The 16,941-nt window shown below is 36.1% G+C and overlaps 1 protein-coding gene across 8 annotated transcripts in view; it reads right to left on the bottom strand.

Moving 5' to 3' along the window:
• The window catches only part of COL24A1 (collagen type XXIV alpha 1 chain), a 387,629-nt gene that overhangs the window by 23,746 nt on the left and 346,942 nt on the right, over positions 1-16,941 (bottom strand). For 7 of the 8 annotated variants that reach the window (XM_035252039.3, XM_078332354.1, XM_035252040.3 and 4 more), the window contains 3 exons: positions 12,326-12,361; positions 3,046-3,081; positions 2,916-2,942 (listed from right to left, as the gene is read on the bottom strand). In XM_035252039.3, the coding sequence (XP_035107930.3) occupies positions 2,916-2,942; positions 3,046-3,081; positions 12,326-12,361 (99 nt within the window). The remainder of the gene's footprint in view (positions 1-2,915; positions 2,943-3,045; positions 3,082-12,325; positions 12,362-16,941) is intronic. The other variant, XM_009001621.5, reaches the window with a different exon arrangement.

Below are 16,941 nucleotides of genomic sequence, written 5' to 3' on the forward strand. Positions count from 1 at the left end.
TGTTCTTCCCTTTACTAATCATTTTTGGCTAACTTTGACATCATGTTGTACACTTCTGTGTTCATTTCTAAATCCCTTACTACATACACTGAGGTCTGGTCATTACCCTATCCTCGCATTCCAATTCACCATCACTATATATTCCTTTCCTTGAAACATTTCCTTTTAGCTATTCAACTCGAGGGATCTAAGGAAGTTACTTTAGTTTCACAGGTCTTTAGACAGGTGGTTGGACTATATTTGAAGTTTCCAAACTTATCTTGACCCACAGTAAGAAATACATTTTTATATCATGACAAGATTCACATAAACATACATATATTTAATTTTAAAATGTTCTGTAAAACCCTATTTATTCTCACTAATGATGATGTACTGATTTTTTTTTGATTTTTAGAATTGAGGTAAAATTTATATAACATAAATTCCATCATTTTAGTCATTTAAAAATATCCAATTCAGTTGTCTTTAGTAGATTCACAATGTTGTTCAACCATTACCATGATCAAATTTCAGAGCATTTTCATCACCCCAAAAAGAAACTTCATACCTATTAAGCAGTCTCTCCTCATATTTTTTCTATTTTATTTCATTTGCTCTCAAAATAATCCTGAATGAGACTCACTAAATTGGTCTTATGATCCACTGGCCAATGAACCGCAACTCGAAGTCTGAAATAACTGTGAAATAATTGCTGAGAGGACCTCTATGAATCTATCCCTTGATAGACACTGTTTCTCTCCAAGTGAAATCTTCCAGTTTAGAAGATTCCCACTGAAATTTCCTCACATGTCACTTTTTTTTTTTAACTCATGCAGGCATGTATTCAACACTTATTAAGAGCTTAAATGGAAGGGAAATTTAAAAAATAGTCTCTACCTTCAGAGGGTTCACAATGTAATAGAAAAGGCAAACAAGAAAGTAATGAGTATAAATGAAGAAGGGGAAGTGATCAGTTCTATCTTGCAGAGTGATGAGGGGATGGAATTAAGTTTCATGGAGGCTGACTTTAGAAAGAATGTGTAGGTGTCTTCTCATTGTCATTTAGACTTCTGCTCTAGAAATCTTCTTCTCAATGTTATTTTCCTACAATGGACTCTGCAAATTCTAGAAAGACAGCACTATATATAGAAATCTGTTTTCATATTGGCCAAGAAGGAATACAGAAATGAGGGAAAGAGAGAAAAGAAGAAACAAAGAAACTAACATTTACTGAGAAGTTATAATGTGTTCAACACATATATTTTCTTACTTAATCTTCCTGATTAATTTCTCAAAGTATATACATGTTTTCATCCACATTTTTCTCAGAGCAAAAACCTCTCATGTCTTACTCTATTTTGGCTGTGTAGGAACACATATATTTACCAAGTGAGACAGGAATATGTGTCCCAAAGTTTGGCACTTAACTGTGAACATTTTCACTATCGTTTCTTTAATTTGCCAATGATGTATGATCCTTTAGAACTTGAACTTGTTCTTTCTTGGGAAGGGAGCTATGATATATCAAAGTCATTATAATTTAGGAAGGCAATTATGAGGGTATTTGTAATCCATGCATTGTGAGGATCCAGATGGAAAGGAAGAATAGATAAGTGTAAAGTGATTTGAAGAAAGACACATTTTTTTTTTTTTGAGATGGAGTCTCGCTTTGCCAGGCTGGAGTGCGGTGGTGTGACCTTGGCTCATTGCAACCTCCACTTCCTGGGCTCAGGCGATTCTCCCGCCTCAGCCTCTGGAGTAGCTAAAATTACAGGCATGTGCCACCATGCCTGGGGTTTTGCTATGTTGGCCACGCTGGTCTCAAACTCCTGACCTCAGGTGATCTGCCCGCTTCAGCCTCCCAAAGTGCTGGATTACAGGTGCGAGCCACCATGCCCGACTGAAAGACATTCTTACTGATATTCTTTCAGGGAGAGGTTCCCTCCACATTAGTCAGATAGCCAGGAAGGGGAAGTGATTTTTTAAAATCACAAATAAATGGGTCTCCTGTTTTCAAGAACACGGTCTTCCTTGTGTCACTTTGCTTGGAAGTTATTCCTTGCTCCAATGAAAAGCTGAGGGAAATACAGAGTTCCTGATCTGCTGAGAGTAAACCACAGGAAATCACCACCTACAACTATCAGAGATCTAAATGACATCAGAGCAGCATGTGCAGTAAGTAGGCTTAAAAGGTGCATGATTGACCATTGCTTGAAATGGTGTAGCCAACAGTAGATCCACTTTAGGCAGAAAATGTGACCAAGGACCACTCTATTTGACCAGGAGGCTGAACGAGTGGGGTGTGGGTGAGGCTGCAGATGGAAAGAGACTTCTCATAGGGAGCAGGAAGACAAAAAGACTGCCTAATATGGGAGTGGATACAAAGCATAGGGAACTCAAGCTGAGAATATCAAAGGCATGAAAATAGCAGAAGCAACATAAACATCGCCTCAGAGACAAGGGGAGCAAGTTTTGGGTCATAGTAGTTAGGCAATAAACAAACATATGAGAAGTTTGATGGCTTCCAGAGTTACCAGCAACTGAGAAAAATTCAAGTAAATCAAAGAAGTGGGTAACTCTGGCTGGCAAAAAGAGAACATTTAAAAAAGGAGAATAAGAATGTAGAATTAAGAAGAAATGGAGATAGTTTTTCAAGTGCTTATTATGTATTATACAGTGTGCTGAGTGCTTTACTTCTTAATACTTGAAACCACCTAAGAAAGTAGGAGATACCATCTCCATTTTATAAATAAGAAGTCTGAGGCTTAGATTTCATGTTTATGTAGCTGGGCCAGGCCTATATCAAGTTAGCAAAAAAGAACAGAGGTATGCAAAAGGGACACCTTTTAATAGGGAGTTAATAGAAGAAGATTTAAAAAGTTAATATGACAGACTAAGATAAAACAACATAAAATCAAACCAAACAAACTTACTCTTGGGCCTGGTGCTCCAGGTGGGCCCTAGAACACAGCAAATTAAAAAATATACATATTTATTTAATAGCCATCTCAAGGTAACCATAAAAGCATCATGGTAAACAGACATAAATGAAAATAAACTCACTGGAGGCCCTGGTTGACCTCTCGGTCCTTGAGGGCCCTGTAGAAATGGAGACAAACACAAGATATATATATTATACTTTTGGTTGGGTATAAACAAGAGAACTAATATTCAACTCTGTCATGCCTTTCGTGTCAGGCAAGTCATACAAACTAAAATTGTTTTAGTATTCTAAAGTTATATGCTCCTGTACTTACCTATCATTCATATTCATAAACAAGCTGAATATTTATTTTCCTGTTTCATTGATATTATTAGAAACTTAATTTACTCATTTTAATAAGATATTATAAGTGTAACATTTTTAAATATTAGTATTATCTAAGGATGTTTTTCCTGTTATTTCTAACTACCACACACTTAATCATCAAATATAGAAACTTCAGTGCTCTTAGTTCAATTTCCTTCATCCACCTATAAACTGGTTGGTTACCAGCTCTTGTTGAGTTCACCTGAAAATCTCCAGAAAATATTACTTCTCCATTTTTACAGATAATTAATGAATGGATGAAACTAAAATTAATTAGTATTAATTTAGAAATTAGAAAAGTTAAAAGGTATATAGCTAAATGTCAAAAGTTATATTGACATTTTTCAAAATAAAGCAATTGTAATTACTGTAAAAAAATGCTCAAAGGCTCTGTATGTCTGTTCAAAAGTAACTTAGATGTTCAGCTAAACGTTAGGAGTGTATTGAGTCAAACTCCAATTATGGTTAAAAGACAGCAAAGCAACACTTATCTTCAGCTGAGTTTTGGATAATGTTGATACCATGCTTGACTTAGTATTAATTAAGTATCTTGCATTGCCAAAGCTGTTAATCCTAAATATATTGTGATAGCCAGAACAAACAATACATAGTAACTTAAAAAGAGTAGAGTACTCCAACACTATGCTTGTTAGGCATGTCTTAGTTTACCTGGCTTATGATTACAATTTTAAGGAGAGAATGTACAAAACGTGTACATAATTAAACAAATGAATGATGTTAAAATTAATATCAGTTAATTTTAATACTAGTTAATACTAGTTAAAATTAATACTAGTTAATGCTAGTTAATTTTAATATCATCCATTCATTTAATTATCAACTAATGCATGTACTTCAGATGCTGCATGACAGGTCACAGAAATGTCATGTTGGAGATAGGCTTTTAAATATACAGAAGTCAAAGTGAAATTGGTTATGTACACTTCTCCATTTTGAATTAATAATGTAAAAATAATAAACAGTTGTGATAGTCCGTTCCATTTAGCAAGCTTCTGACATTTGCAAAGTATCACTGATGGTTCAGTACAAAATATGTATCTTATTGTTGACTTCAAATAGGAATTCATCATAGAAAAATAAGAAACGATTTCTACTGTTGATTTTATAAAGTTCATTTCAGCCTGTTATCCAGAACAAGTCAGATCACCACAAATACGATCAAACAAAATATCTCAAACCCAGCAAGACAGGGCAGGGCAACCCCAATGTAACCACATAGGTTAGGGAAACTAGCCAAGTTAAAAAAAATATGATTCCAACAATATAACATTGTATTAATTCTTTTTTATTACTCTAGCTAATACACCATTAAGATGAAGTGATTCACTTTCTCTTTATTCCAGATAAAGCAGTTTATAGGCCATGAACGGTGGCTCATTCCTGTAATCCTAGCACTTTGGGAGGTCAAGGCTAGCGGATTGTCTGAACTCAGGAGTTTGAGACTGGCGTGGGCAACATGGTGAAACCCCCTCTCTACTAAAATACAAAAAAATTAACCGGGTGTGGTGGTGCATGCCTGTAGTATCAGCTACTGGGGAGGGTGAGGCACAAGAATTGCTTGAACCTGGGAGGCAGAGGTTGCAATGAACCGAGATCACATCACTACCCTCCAGCCTGGGTGACAGTGAGATTCTATCTCCAAAAAATAAAATTAAATAAATAAAGTAGTTTATAACAACACTATGATTGTCTATGTTAATTTTCTTTTTCTTTCTTTCTTTCTTTTTGAGACATAGTCTCGCTCTGTTTCCCAGGCTGGGGTGCAGTGGTGTGATCTCGCCTCACTGCAATCTTGGCCTCCCAGGCTTAAGCATTTCTGCTGCCTCAGCCTTCCAAGTAGCTGGGACTACAGGCACAAGCCATCATGTCCAGGTAATTTTTCTTTTTTTTTTGGTATTTTTAGTAGATACGGGGTTTCACCATGTTGGCCGGGATGGTCTCAAACTCCTGGCCTCAAGTGATCTACAAGCCTTGGCCTCCCAAAGTGCTTGGATTACAGGCATGAGCCACCGTGCCTGGCCGTCTATGTTAATTTTCTGAAGGGGAACCAGATTACTCTGAATTGTTATGGTGGTGATTTGATTACATTTAAAAAACTGCCTATGAAAATAGATTCTCTTTCCACTTTATCCCAGAATTTACATATGATCCTCCAAAAGTAACATATTTTATCAGTATACTTTAAAAACACATGTAGGTGTTTATCCTTAAACGAGTATGTTACAATATTTTCCTTTTTATAAATTCTTTTATTTCATTTCCTTAAGTCATTTCCTTTATGTAAATGCAATCTTAATTTAGCTTCATGGTCTTTATTTTAGGCTGGCTCAGTTGCACAGTTTCTCTTTTCTCATTTATCAACAGTTGTTTATAAGTGCTGCACATTTGGATCTCAGAGATCTAAACTGTAATATAATAGGTCTAGTGAAGATCATCTCCAAGGTTCACTTTTTCTTCCTGATGTGTGTGTTTTTTAAATTTTTAAACTTTCTTTAGAGAAGCTTCCATTAGAGGATGTTTAGCAGCATCCTTAGCTTCTACCCACTAGATGCCACTAACATCTCATTTTTTTCCTCCAGTTGTGACAACTGAAAATTTCTCCAGACATTGCCAAATGTCTCCTAGGGGGTTAGGGGGACAAATGGCTCCTGGTTGAGATTCATTGGTTTGAAAGGAAATTTTAGTGATATTAAATAAGATTAACTAGATCATAGATTAACTAGATAGTAATGTAATTAGAATGGAAGAAGTGAGCATCACAAGTCATAGGGCATGACTGTGAACAAGAACAGAAACTCTTCAAGCAGTCATGTGGGTGATAGCTGGGCTACTCTTGGTCTAGGTGGAGGATATATATATATATACACACCCACACCATATTTCTTACCAAGTTACTCCTAACCCTCATTTTCTGAGAGGCACTGTAATTTACAGAAAAATACAATCACATAGGAACTGGGAGACCTGGGCTCTGGTTTTGTCTTTATAACTTAGTTTGCTATGTGGTCTTAAGTGAACTGCTGCACATTTGGATCTCAGATATCTAAATTGTAATATAATAGGTCTAGTGAAGATAATCTCCAAGGTTCACTTTACAATTACGATTTTTCAGGTCTGTTATCAATTTGCTTCCTGGTGTGTGTGTGTGTGTGTGTTTTAATTTTTAAAGTTTCTTTAGAAATGGGAGTTTTGCTATGTTACCCAAGCTGGCTTTGAACTCCTGGGCTCAAGCAATTCTCCTGCCTTAGCCTCCCTGAGCAGCTGGGACCACAGGCATGTGCTAGATAGTAATGTAAGCTGGGACCCCATCTATCTCATGTTTTATATCTGAATAAAGAAGGTATACACATGCATACAGGTTGAAAATTTAAAATTTAAAGTCTGTGCAAATGTAATGGTAAGTGTTCTTGAATTTAAAAAGTTTGATAATTTTTCAATGAACGATTTATACTATCTATGAGTTTTAAAAAGAAATACATACATATACATGCTTTGAATGCTTACTGTGTTAATATTTAGGACCTATTTCCCATATCCTAGTTTTTCCTTCTAATGCAGAAAACATCCTCCTCATTTTCAAATTTGGAGGCAAATAAGACAAGTCTGCTAATCAAGAATTGTGAAGACACATCAACTCAGAGGTAATATTTGAGAAAATGTCAATAGGATTTTTCAATATTTTGTGATTTCATTAAATAATATACTATAAATATGAAGCAGCTAATCTAAAAATTCATGCTAAGATTTCTCTCTCTCTCTTTTTTTATTTCTATAGCTTTAAGTTAGATAATTCAAGTTGTGACATTTTGTCAAAATTATTTTCAGGCCGGGTACAGAGACTCATGCCCGGAATTCCAGGGCTTTCAGAGGTAGAGGCCAGAAGGATCGCTTGAGGCCAGGGTTTGAAGCCAGCCTGGGCAACACTGGGAGACACTGTCTCTACAAAAACAATAAAATAAGTAAGTAAATTAGCCAAGTGCAATGACATGCACCTGTAGTCCTAGTTATTTGAGAGGCTGAGGTGGGAGAATTGCTTGAGCCCAGAAGTTTGAGGCTGCAGTGAGCTATGGTTGCACCACTGCATGTCAGTTCGGGTGACAGAGCTAGATTCTATCACGAAAGAAAAAAAAGAGCATTTGCCAATATTTGACACTAGGATATTATTTCAGCTGTAAGTTAAAATTTTAATTAAGTTAAATTTTTACTAACCGTATCCCATTATTTCCAGCAGTCCTCTTTGCATTACTTACTCTAAAATTTACTCAATTGTACTTCAAATGTTTGAGGTCTCACAGAAAGAGGAAATTTTGTAAACTTTCAGGATTAATTTGCCAGTAACACAACAATTTTGAAGTAGAGGAAGAGTAGAGAATTGTACATGCTGTCTGCTAAGTTTCCTTAGGATGCCATAAAACTCTGGCTCTGTTTAGAAAATATATATGAATAGGGCTGGGTGCGGTGGCTCATGCCTATTATCCCAGCCCTTGGGGAGGCCAAGGTGGGTGGATCATCTGAAGCCAGGAGTTCAAGACCAGCCTGGGCAACATGGTGAAATGCCATTTCTACAAAAAATAGAAAAAAATTTAGCCAAGTGTAGTGCTGCATACCTGTAATCTCAGCTACTCAGGAGGGTGTGGCATGGGAATCACTTGAACCGGGAGGTAGAGGTTGCAGTGAGCCCAGATCATGCCACTGCACTCCAGCCTGGGCAACAGAATAAGCCTCAGTCTCAAAGGAAAAAAAATATATACATATATATATGAACCTAGGGACTCATTTTAAAAACAGCCCATAGGCTGGCAGACAGGGAGCAAGAAGTATAGAACAGAAAGAAAAAGAACTCTTTCATAAATGGAAATACAGAATCAGCTCTCTCAGTGGTGGAAGGGACCTACTTGGGATCAATACTAGAGTTTACAATGTTAAATTACAGAAGAAATGAAGCTTTCTAATCAAGAAACCCAAATTATAATAAAGGGGTTACTTTTCATGTGTTGTATAATGAGCTGCAAACTTCTTTGTATTTTTTTAAAGTCACTGAATCGTGCTTTGCTCATTTTTTGGTTATTTTTAGTTATAAAACTTGGTAAGGAGAGCACAGTTTAATAAATTTTCCTCCATGGAAAATTTTAAAATAAGATCGATAAACCAATTTGGTAGATTGTTGTGATTCTAATCTCTCTCTTTTTTTTTGAGGAGGAGTTTTGCTCCTGTTGCCCAGACTGGACTGCAATGGTGCAATCTTGGCTCACTGCAACCTTCACCTCCCGAGTTCGAGAGATTCTCCTGCCTCAGCCTCCCGAGTTAGCTGGGATTACAGGCATGCACTACCACACTCAGCTAATTTTGTATTTTTAGTAGAGACGAGGTTTCTCCATTTTGGTCAGGCTGGTCTCAAACTCCTGACCTCAGGTGATTTGCCCCCCTCAGCCTCCCAAAGTGCTGGGATTACAGGCATGAGGCACCGCACTGTGATTCTGATCTTTGTACCAAGACTTAAGTCTCTTATTTGTCTCAATATATTAGGTCTTAGCTAATAAAATCCATTCCAAAAATGCACCATTTACCAGTATTATCTGAGAATGACTCCCATGAGTGTATTACCTTCTGAAAGACAGTAACCACTTAGGAGTCTTTAGCCAGTCAATTATTTAAACTGTCTCTTTAAAGAAAACAAACTGGTAGAATGTACCCAAAAATTTCCAATGAGAGTGTAAGAAATGTTACTAAGCTTATCCATAAAACAAAGGAGAAAAGGTTTAACGGCACATTTTATAGATTATGATAATTGCAGAATGATCTCCAGGAATTAAAAGATTACCTTTATAAAGCTCCTTAAACTATAATGGAATCAAAGGAAAAGAGGTGATAAAGAAGATATTTCGTATCAGTTACTCAACAATATAACAAAATAAACTCATAATTCTAATGTGCCAGTTAATCCTTTTTTTTTTTTTTTTAAGCAGTAAATTTAGTTGCCTATGCAAAATGCCACTGTTCTTATTTCCCATCTCCTTGGGTACTGGAAATCTGCACCTCATTTATGAAGAGAATCGTGATAACCCACAGACCAAAAAATCTAATAAGCATGTTAATTCAGGAAAATGCTACTTTACCAGGCTAGAATTGGAAAGAGCTTTTCACTTTTTAATTTTAGGCCATACTATTCATTCATCAGCTATTACCTATTACATGGCAAGTTCTGTTCCGGACACTGATAACCAGTGTACCACACAAAGCTCCCTACTCTCATGAAGTTTACATTCCAGTGGAGGGGGCAGGAAACAATTCCAATGAGTGCTATTATGAAGAAAACAAACAAGGTGCTGTGAAAGACAATGACCAGAAATGATGAGACAGAATGGTCTGGGAAGATTTCTTTAAGACAATATTTGAGCAAAGACCTGAATATTCAGACAAAATTAGTAATTTGAAGAGTATGGGAAAGAATTTCCTGGGCAAAAGAAAGGCATATTCCTAAGAATAGAAAGGAGATTTGATAACAGTGCTCACTCTCTTGCCAAATGATCTTGTTGTCTAGTATTTCATTATTATATTAGACAGTTCATTATTACATTGCGCTGTAATTAGCCTCCATGTTTTATTAATTTTGTCACTAAGTATTTATTGTGTTAATTATGTAACAGGTGCTACAATAGGCTGGGGACTAGGTGGTAACAACGATGGTAGGTAGGTACTAGGTGGTATCAAATATATCTCATGCCCTTATGGAGCTCACTGTCTCTCAGGGAGCTGAGCATGAAAACCAAAAATATGATTCAATAAATAAACCATTTAAATTTTATCCTCTAGAGTTACTCATATTATATCTATCCTCTCTAAGATAACATTTCAAATATTTGAAGACAACTATCATGTCCCAACAACTAAATTTTATCTAATTCATTTAAATATTTATTAAATGCCAACTTTAAGAGAGGCACTGCTAGGTGTGAGGGACACGACATTAAAACAAACAAACAAAATCAACAGATTAAATGTCTGTGTCTTCAAGGCTACATTCTAGCAAGGGAAAATACAATAAACAAACAAACAAACAAAAAACAAATAAATATGTGCTGTGCCAGGTGGTAGAGACCCAGGTAGAAGGAATATAAGACGTCTCAGGAAGGTGGCATCACTGCTGTTCACACAGGCTAGTCAGGAATCTCTCTGATAAGAGGACGTTTAAGTTCAAAACTGAAGAATACGTGCCAGGCATCATACTAGGTCCTGAGTGCTAGGTATTATGTCCAGGGGTGGAAGTAGGGTAGGGTCAAAACATTAGCAAGTCTGTTCTGAGAAATAACCATTAAATCAAAATATCAAGGTCAGCAAGAGCTCTCTACCATATATAAAGCGTATGGAAGAGAAATAATAGGTTCAAAAGCCAGAAAGTGAGATGAGAGAAAAAAGAACAGGAGAAGGATTTAATCAGGCTATAGAATCTGGTAGATGCTAACCTACCCAGATATTTCAACTGGTCTTACCAGGACATGGGTTCCCCCAGATCCTTCCCCTTTTCTTAATGTGCTTTAATGTTGTCTATGTTTTCTCTGGGGATAGCATAACTGGTACTAGTACCTGCTTTATTCTGCATGCCATATTTCCATCACTACAACCTAAGATTGTAGTCCTAATCTACTGAATTTGTAATCCAACAGAGCCATTCAATTTTTTTCCATATGAAATCCTTGTGACATTGCCATAGGTACTTCAGGCTTCCTAATCCTGATGGAAATTTATGTCCTAGTCACAGTACTTGGGGAGGATACTGGGGAGGCATGCAGAGCCACACTGGTGTGGAACATGGGCTAATGCCAAGTCTCTGTGCTTTTCCTTTCCCCATTTCATGCTTCCTTGGAAATATAGCTTCACTGTGTGCATGTGTTCTTGCTTCCTGTTAACATTAAGTCTGCTGAAAAAAGGTGAGGATCATACTTCTACAAATTGCACACTTCGATTTAAATGTCCTTTTGGGATTCTTAGGCTATCTGAAATTGCATAATTTCTCTTTTTTAGCCAATTAATATAAGTGCAACTTACTTATTATGAGCCTCAAGCATACCCTATGATGAGAAGCAAAAATCTCAGCTGTCACTATGTAATCTCATTAACTTTTAATCAAGACCTTACTGCTATATTTACATTTATTCTTATGGGCCTTATGTACTTAGTTTCAATCTCCCTCATTTCATTCCATGTCTGTCCTCCATTTATGGTTGCTGCCTTAATAAGTTAAGCAAGGATCACATGCTAAATGAGTAGATTTTAGCTTCTCTTGCAACAAAAATGAAAATAATAGGTAGTCATGTGAGATGAATATGTTAATTTGCTTCAAAAATTATTTATAAGCAAATTACTTGCTTATAAGTAACCTTTTTACTATCTAAATATATCCTATAATATCATGTTAAATCTATACAACAAATAACTTATTAAAAAATAAGCTCAGCATGATCTCTGCTGGAGAAGTGGCACCTTTACAACATATCTTCTTCAGCTTGGAAGAACTGGCATCCTAGAAATGAGGGAAGTAGTGCCAGTATAAGCTATTTAGGTCACAAAAGTGCGGTGTACCTTTTGGCCATCCTCTCATCATTGTCTCTAACTGGCTGATATGCAACTAATGATTTGCCTCTGTGTTGCAGACCTCCTTGGTGCTGACTGGATATAGTGAGTATATACCCAAATTTACTTGGCAGTCCCTTTGTTCTGCCACTACTGAAGAAGACCCATACCCCATCTCTTGACTCCTGACAAGGCAAATAGTCCATTTCACACAGTGACCTGGGAAGAAGTGATTGGCAGGTTCTCAAACATGTTTACAGTTTATCAGATTTCACTGCAATCTACCAATAGGTTAATTCTACTTCCTGAAAACTGCAATTTTATTTTTATTCTACAAATATCAGATACATAATAATGAAAAACTCTAACGGGATCCTTGCTTTCATGGAGCTTATAGCCCAGTGTCAGGGTTACTATAATCACAAATTTAGTTACACTTACAGTTTCACCTCTAAAGCCCTTTTCACCTCTGGGTCCCTAAAAGAAAAAAAATAAAAGATGTTAGTTCAGTGTTATCGATAGTTATGTAACAAATGTAGCTGATGTCATGATATGTAGAAACATGACAACTTATGCTTTTGCTTTTTCTATCTAGTAAGACTTGTTTTGTTAATTTGTATAAGTTATAGTTTTCTTTTCCTAAATAAAGCAAAGGAAACAAAAGACCCTAAGTGATTCGTCATGTTTTCTTCTTTGCTGTTTCTAGTTCTAACCTTAAGGTGAGATAACTACTTATTCATTCAATTAAGTCAAAACAGCTTATCTGACAATCATATACGAAACAATTTAAAAAGGAAATTCCAAATTCAGGTTAAATTATTCTAATATTTGTTTTTCTCAACTCTTGAACACTGTTTCTGGGATGGTTACCCTTCTCTTTCTTGCAAATTTTGATAGTTCAAAATATTTGCTAATTTTCTTGGGGACTTCCTCTTAGATCCATGGATATTTAGAAGTCTGTGATTTAATTTTCAAGTGCTTGAAGATTTTCCTATTATCTTTCTGTTATTGACTTCTAGTTTAATTCCACTGGCAAGAGCATAATCCTTCTATGACCTCAGTTCATTTACGTTTAGTAATATTTGTTTTATGGCCCATAACATCTTCTATTTTGGTGAATGTTCCATATGCACTTGCAATGAATGTAGTTTGCTGTTGCTGGGTGAACCTATTGCTTTTAAAGCATGTTAATATTTTCCTGTTCATCCTTTTGAAAATTGTATATATATAATATATTAAAAATACATGCTATATTTATATAAATAAATATATATGATATATTTATATATAATATGTGATATATATATTTTAGCAAAAAAAGAGATAATACCATTCATCTTTTCTGTAACCTGAATTTATATATATAATATGAATTCTCTTCCGTGTCTATCCACCTTTTTTTAGATAATTAAAATACTTACCTAGTATTTAATAAACTGATATTTTAAATTTGCTATTCTTATTTTTTCTAATTGTTATCATTAGCAGTGTCATCAGAAATGCCCTTGCAGTCTAAAATTTTTGTTAAAGACTGTCCTCCAGAAAGTTAGTTTCAAATCATATACACACCTGCGAAAACGGAAGTGTATATTTCTTCTGATCTATGTCATGTTCTTTGTTAACTTGCAAGCTAGGAACACTATTTATTATTTATTCACTATTTATATTACTTATGTGTTTCTCATCTTGTCTCAATTCATTTTAAACTAGGATATTAACTTAAAAAAACGGATTTTTCTTTTTTTGAGATAGAGTCTTGCCCTATCTCCAGGCTGGAGTGCAGTGGCATGATCTCAGCTCACTGCAACCTCCGCCTCCTGGGTTCAATTGATTCTTCTGCCTCAGCCTTCCGAGTAGCTGGGACTACAGGTACACACTACCGCACCCAGATAAGTTTTATATTTTTAGTAGAGATGGGGTTTCACCATGTTGGCCAGGATAATCTCGATCTCCTGACCTCGTGATGCACCCGCCTCAGCCTCCCAAAGTCCTGGGATTACAGGTGTGAGCTGCACCCGCTCTCTGATTTTAAGATATCTACACAGTAAAAATACATATACACCCTTTTCCATTACTTACCCAGTATTAACAACCTGGTATGTATCTTTTCATATCTTTTTCTAATCAAATATTGACAAGTACATGTATATATTTATGAGGAACATTGCTCATGTCTTATAATATTGGGATAATATTATATACTCGTCTATGCATCTCACTTAACAATACATCATGAAATAACTGAGTTGGCCAAACTAGATATGATAAATTCTTTTAAATAATTGCATAACATTCCATGAAATGGCTAATGCATAGCTTACCTCATCATTCCTTTAGAGATGAGTATTCATGTAATTTCAAGTTTTTTCCCCAATAAAAGCAGTATTGTAAAAAAAAAAATCTTTGTGAAATTTCATTAGTGTATTGGGTGCTTTTATACTTATGGAATAAATTCCTCAAAATGGAACTGGTTAGAGGACATGCACCTATATTTAACAAATCTTTCCATAAAGGCTGTAATTTACATTTTTACCAGTGATCAGTGAGAGCACTTTTTCCCTATATTCCCTTCTGAGAAGTTAAATGTAATACCTTATTTTACTTTAATGTGCATTTCTCTGACTTAAAGTTAGGTGAGTGTCTTTTTATTATAAAACAATAGTTGAACTTTTGGATTTGTTCTTTTTTTCTCCACTGGCTACTTTTTTGATGGAATGTTTTTCATTTTTCTACTGAATTTTCCTTCTTTTTCAAACTATAAGAGTTCTTGGTATATATGTGTGTGTATGTCTGTCTAGACAGATAGATATACACATATCCCTATCTCTTTCTATCTGGATACGCACAAATATCCATATCAATAGATAGGTAGATAATATTTTTTCCCCCAGACTGGAGTGCAGTGGCACAATCATGGCTCCCTGTAGCCTCAGCTTTCTGGGATCAAGTGATCTTCCCACCTCAACCTCCCAAGTAGCTGGAACTACAGGCATCTGCCACTATGCCAGGCTCATTTTTAGTTTTTTAATAGAGATTGGATCTTATTATTTTGGTCCAAACTCCTGTGTTCAAGCAATCTTCCAGCTTCAGCCTCCCAAAGTACTGGTATTACAGGTGTGAACTACTGCGCCTAGCTGAGCCCATCCTCAAAATGGAACTGGTTAGAGGACATGCACCTATATTTAACAAATATTTCCATAAAGGCTGTAATTTACATTTTTACCAGTGATCAGTGAGAGCACTGTTTTCCCTATATTCCCTTCTGATAAGTTAAATGTAATATCTTATTTTACTTTAATGTGCATTTCTCTGACTTAAAGTTTGTATATTAACCTGTTATATATTGCATACTTTGTAAATATTTTTTCCCAATCGATATTACTTTTAAACTTTATTCATAGAATCTTTTTTCCATACAAAATTAAACAATTTTCAAGTATTCAAATATACTTTCAGTTCTTTTATAAGTCTCCCCAGTCCTTAAGCTATTCATTAGTTTTCTAGATTATTCTTCAAAAAAAATTTTTTTTTTGAGATCGAGTTTTGCTCTTGTTGCCCAGGCTGGAGTGCAATCCCGGCTCACTGCAACCTCTGCCTCCTAGGTTGAAGAGATTCTCCTGCTTCATTCAGCCTCCCAAATAGCTGGGATTACAGGCATGTGATACCATGCCCGGCTAATTTTGTATTTTTCATAGAGATGGGTTTTCACGATATTGGCCAGGCTGGTCTCAAATCCTGACCTCAGTTATCTGCCCACCTCGGCCTCCCAAAGTGCTGGGATTACAGGCCTGAGTCACCATGCATGGCCTCTTCTAAGATTTTTATTGTTTTACTTTTTACATTAAAGTCTTTAAAAGTTCATCTAGGATTAAAATAATTTTGGTAAAGCCGGGCCTGGTGGCTCACGCCTGTAATCCCAGCACTTTGGGAGGCCGAGGCGGGCAGATCACAAGGTCAAGAGATCGAGACCATCCTGGCCATGGTGAAACCACGTGTCTACTAAAAATGCAAAAAAAAAAAAAAAATTAGCCATGCGTGGTGGCACTCGCCTGTGGTCCAAACTACTTGGGAGGCAGAGGCGGAAGAATCGCTTGAACCCAGGCGGAGGTTGCAGTGAGCCGAGATTACACCACTGCACTCCAGCTTGGCAACAGAGTAAGACTGTCTCAAAAGAAAAAAAAAATAATAATACAATAAAACAAAATAATTTTGGTAAAATGGATTTCCAATTTTTTTCTTTTCTTTTTTGTTTTTAAAGAGATGGGGTCTCACTCTTTGCCCAGGCTGGAGTGCAATGGGTGCAATCAGCTCACCGTAGCCTGGAAAACTCCTGGGCTCAAGCAATCTTCCTGTCTCAGCCTCCCAAGAAGCTAGGCCTATAGGCACGTACCACCATGCACAGCTAATTTATTTTTAAATGATGGGGTCTCACTGTGTTGCCCAGGCTGACTTCCAATTTCTTATAGCAGTAGGATAGTCAAAGTAAATCCATCTCTCCTCCCTGTCACTGATGTAGGAGTGAGCATCTCGCTGAATGCTAGCCAATTAGATATGAAAAAAATGGAATAGAAGACTTCTGAAAAGTTCTTATTTTGGCCATGATAGGATTATATGTCACTTTTCTCCTCTGGATAATTATATCTGGATGTGGTTCTTGAGAAATTGTAGTCATCTTGCTACATGCCTAATTATGAAGCCAACATTCAAGATAGCAGGGTAGAGACCTAGAGATATAAGAGAGATATAAGAACCTTGTCTTGGATAAGATAATTGAGTCACCAAATTAGCCAAATCTGAAGCCCTTCGTATAATGTGATACAAATTTCCTTATTGCTAAATTAGTTGGGTTCAGGGTTCCTATTATTTGCAGCCCAATCTTCCTCAATGATATGTCATTTTGTTATAAGGAAATTCCTATATATTCTTGGATCTAATTCTGGGCTCTAGTCTGTTACACTAATCTGTTTATTTTTTTGTACTCTCCCCTTCCTGACTCAGTTCTATTTCTTTCCTCAACTCCAGTTATATGCGCCTACCTACACATTACACCATCTTCA

The sequence above is a fragment of the Callithrix jacchus genome, chromosome 7, assembly GCF_049354715.1.
Source record: "Callithrix jacchus isolate 240 chromosome 7, calJac240_pri, whole genome shotgun sequence".
In the NCBI taxonomy this organism is placed as follows: Eukaryota; Metazoa; Chordata; class Mammalia; order Primates; family Cebidae; genus Callithrix; species Callithrix jacchus.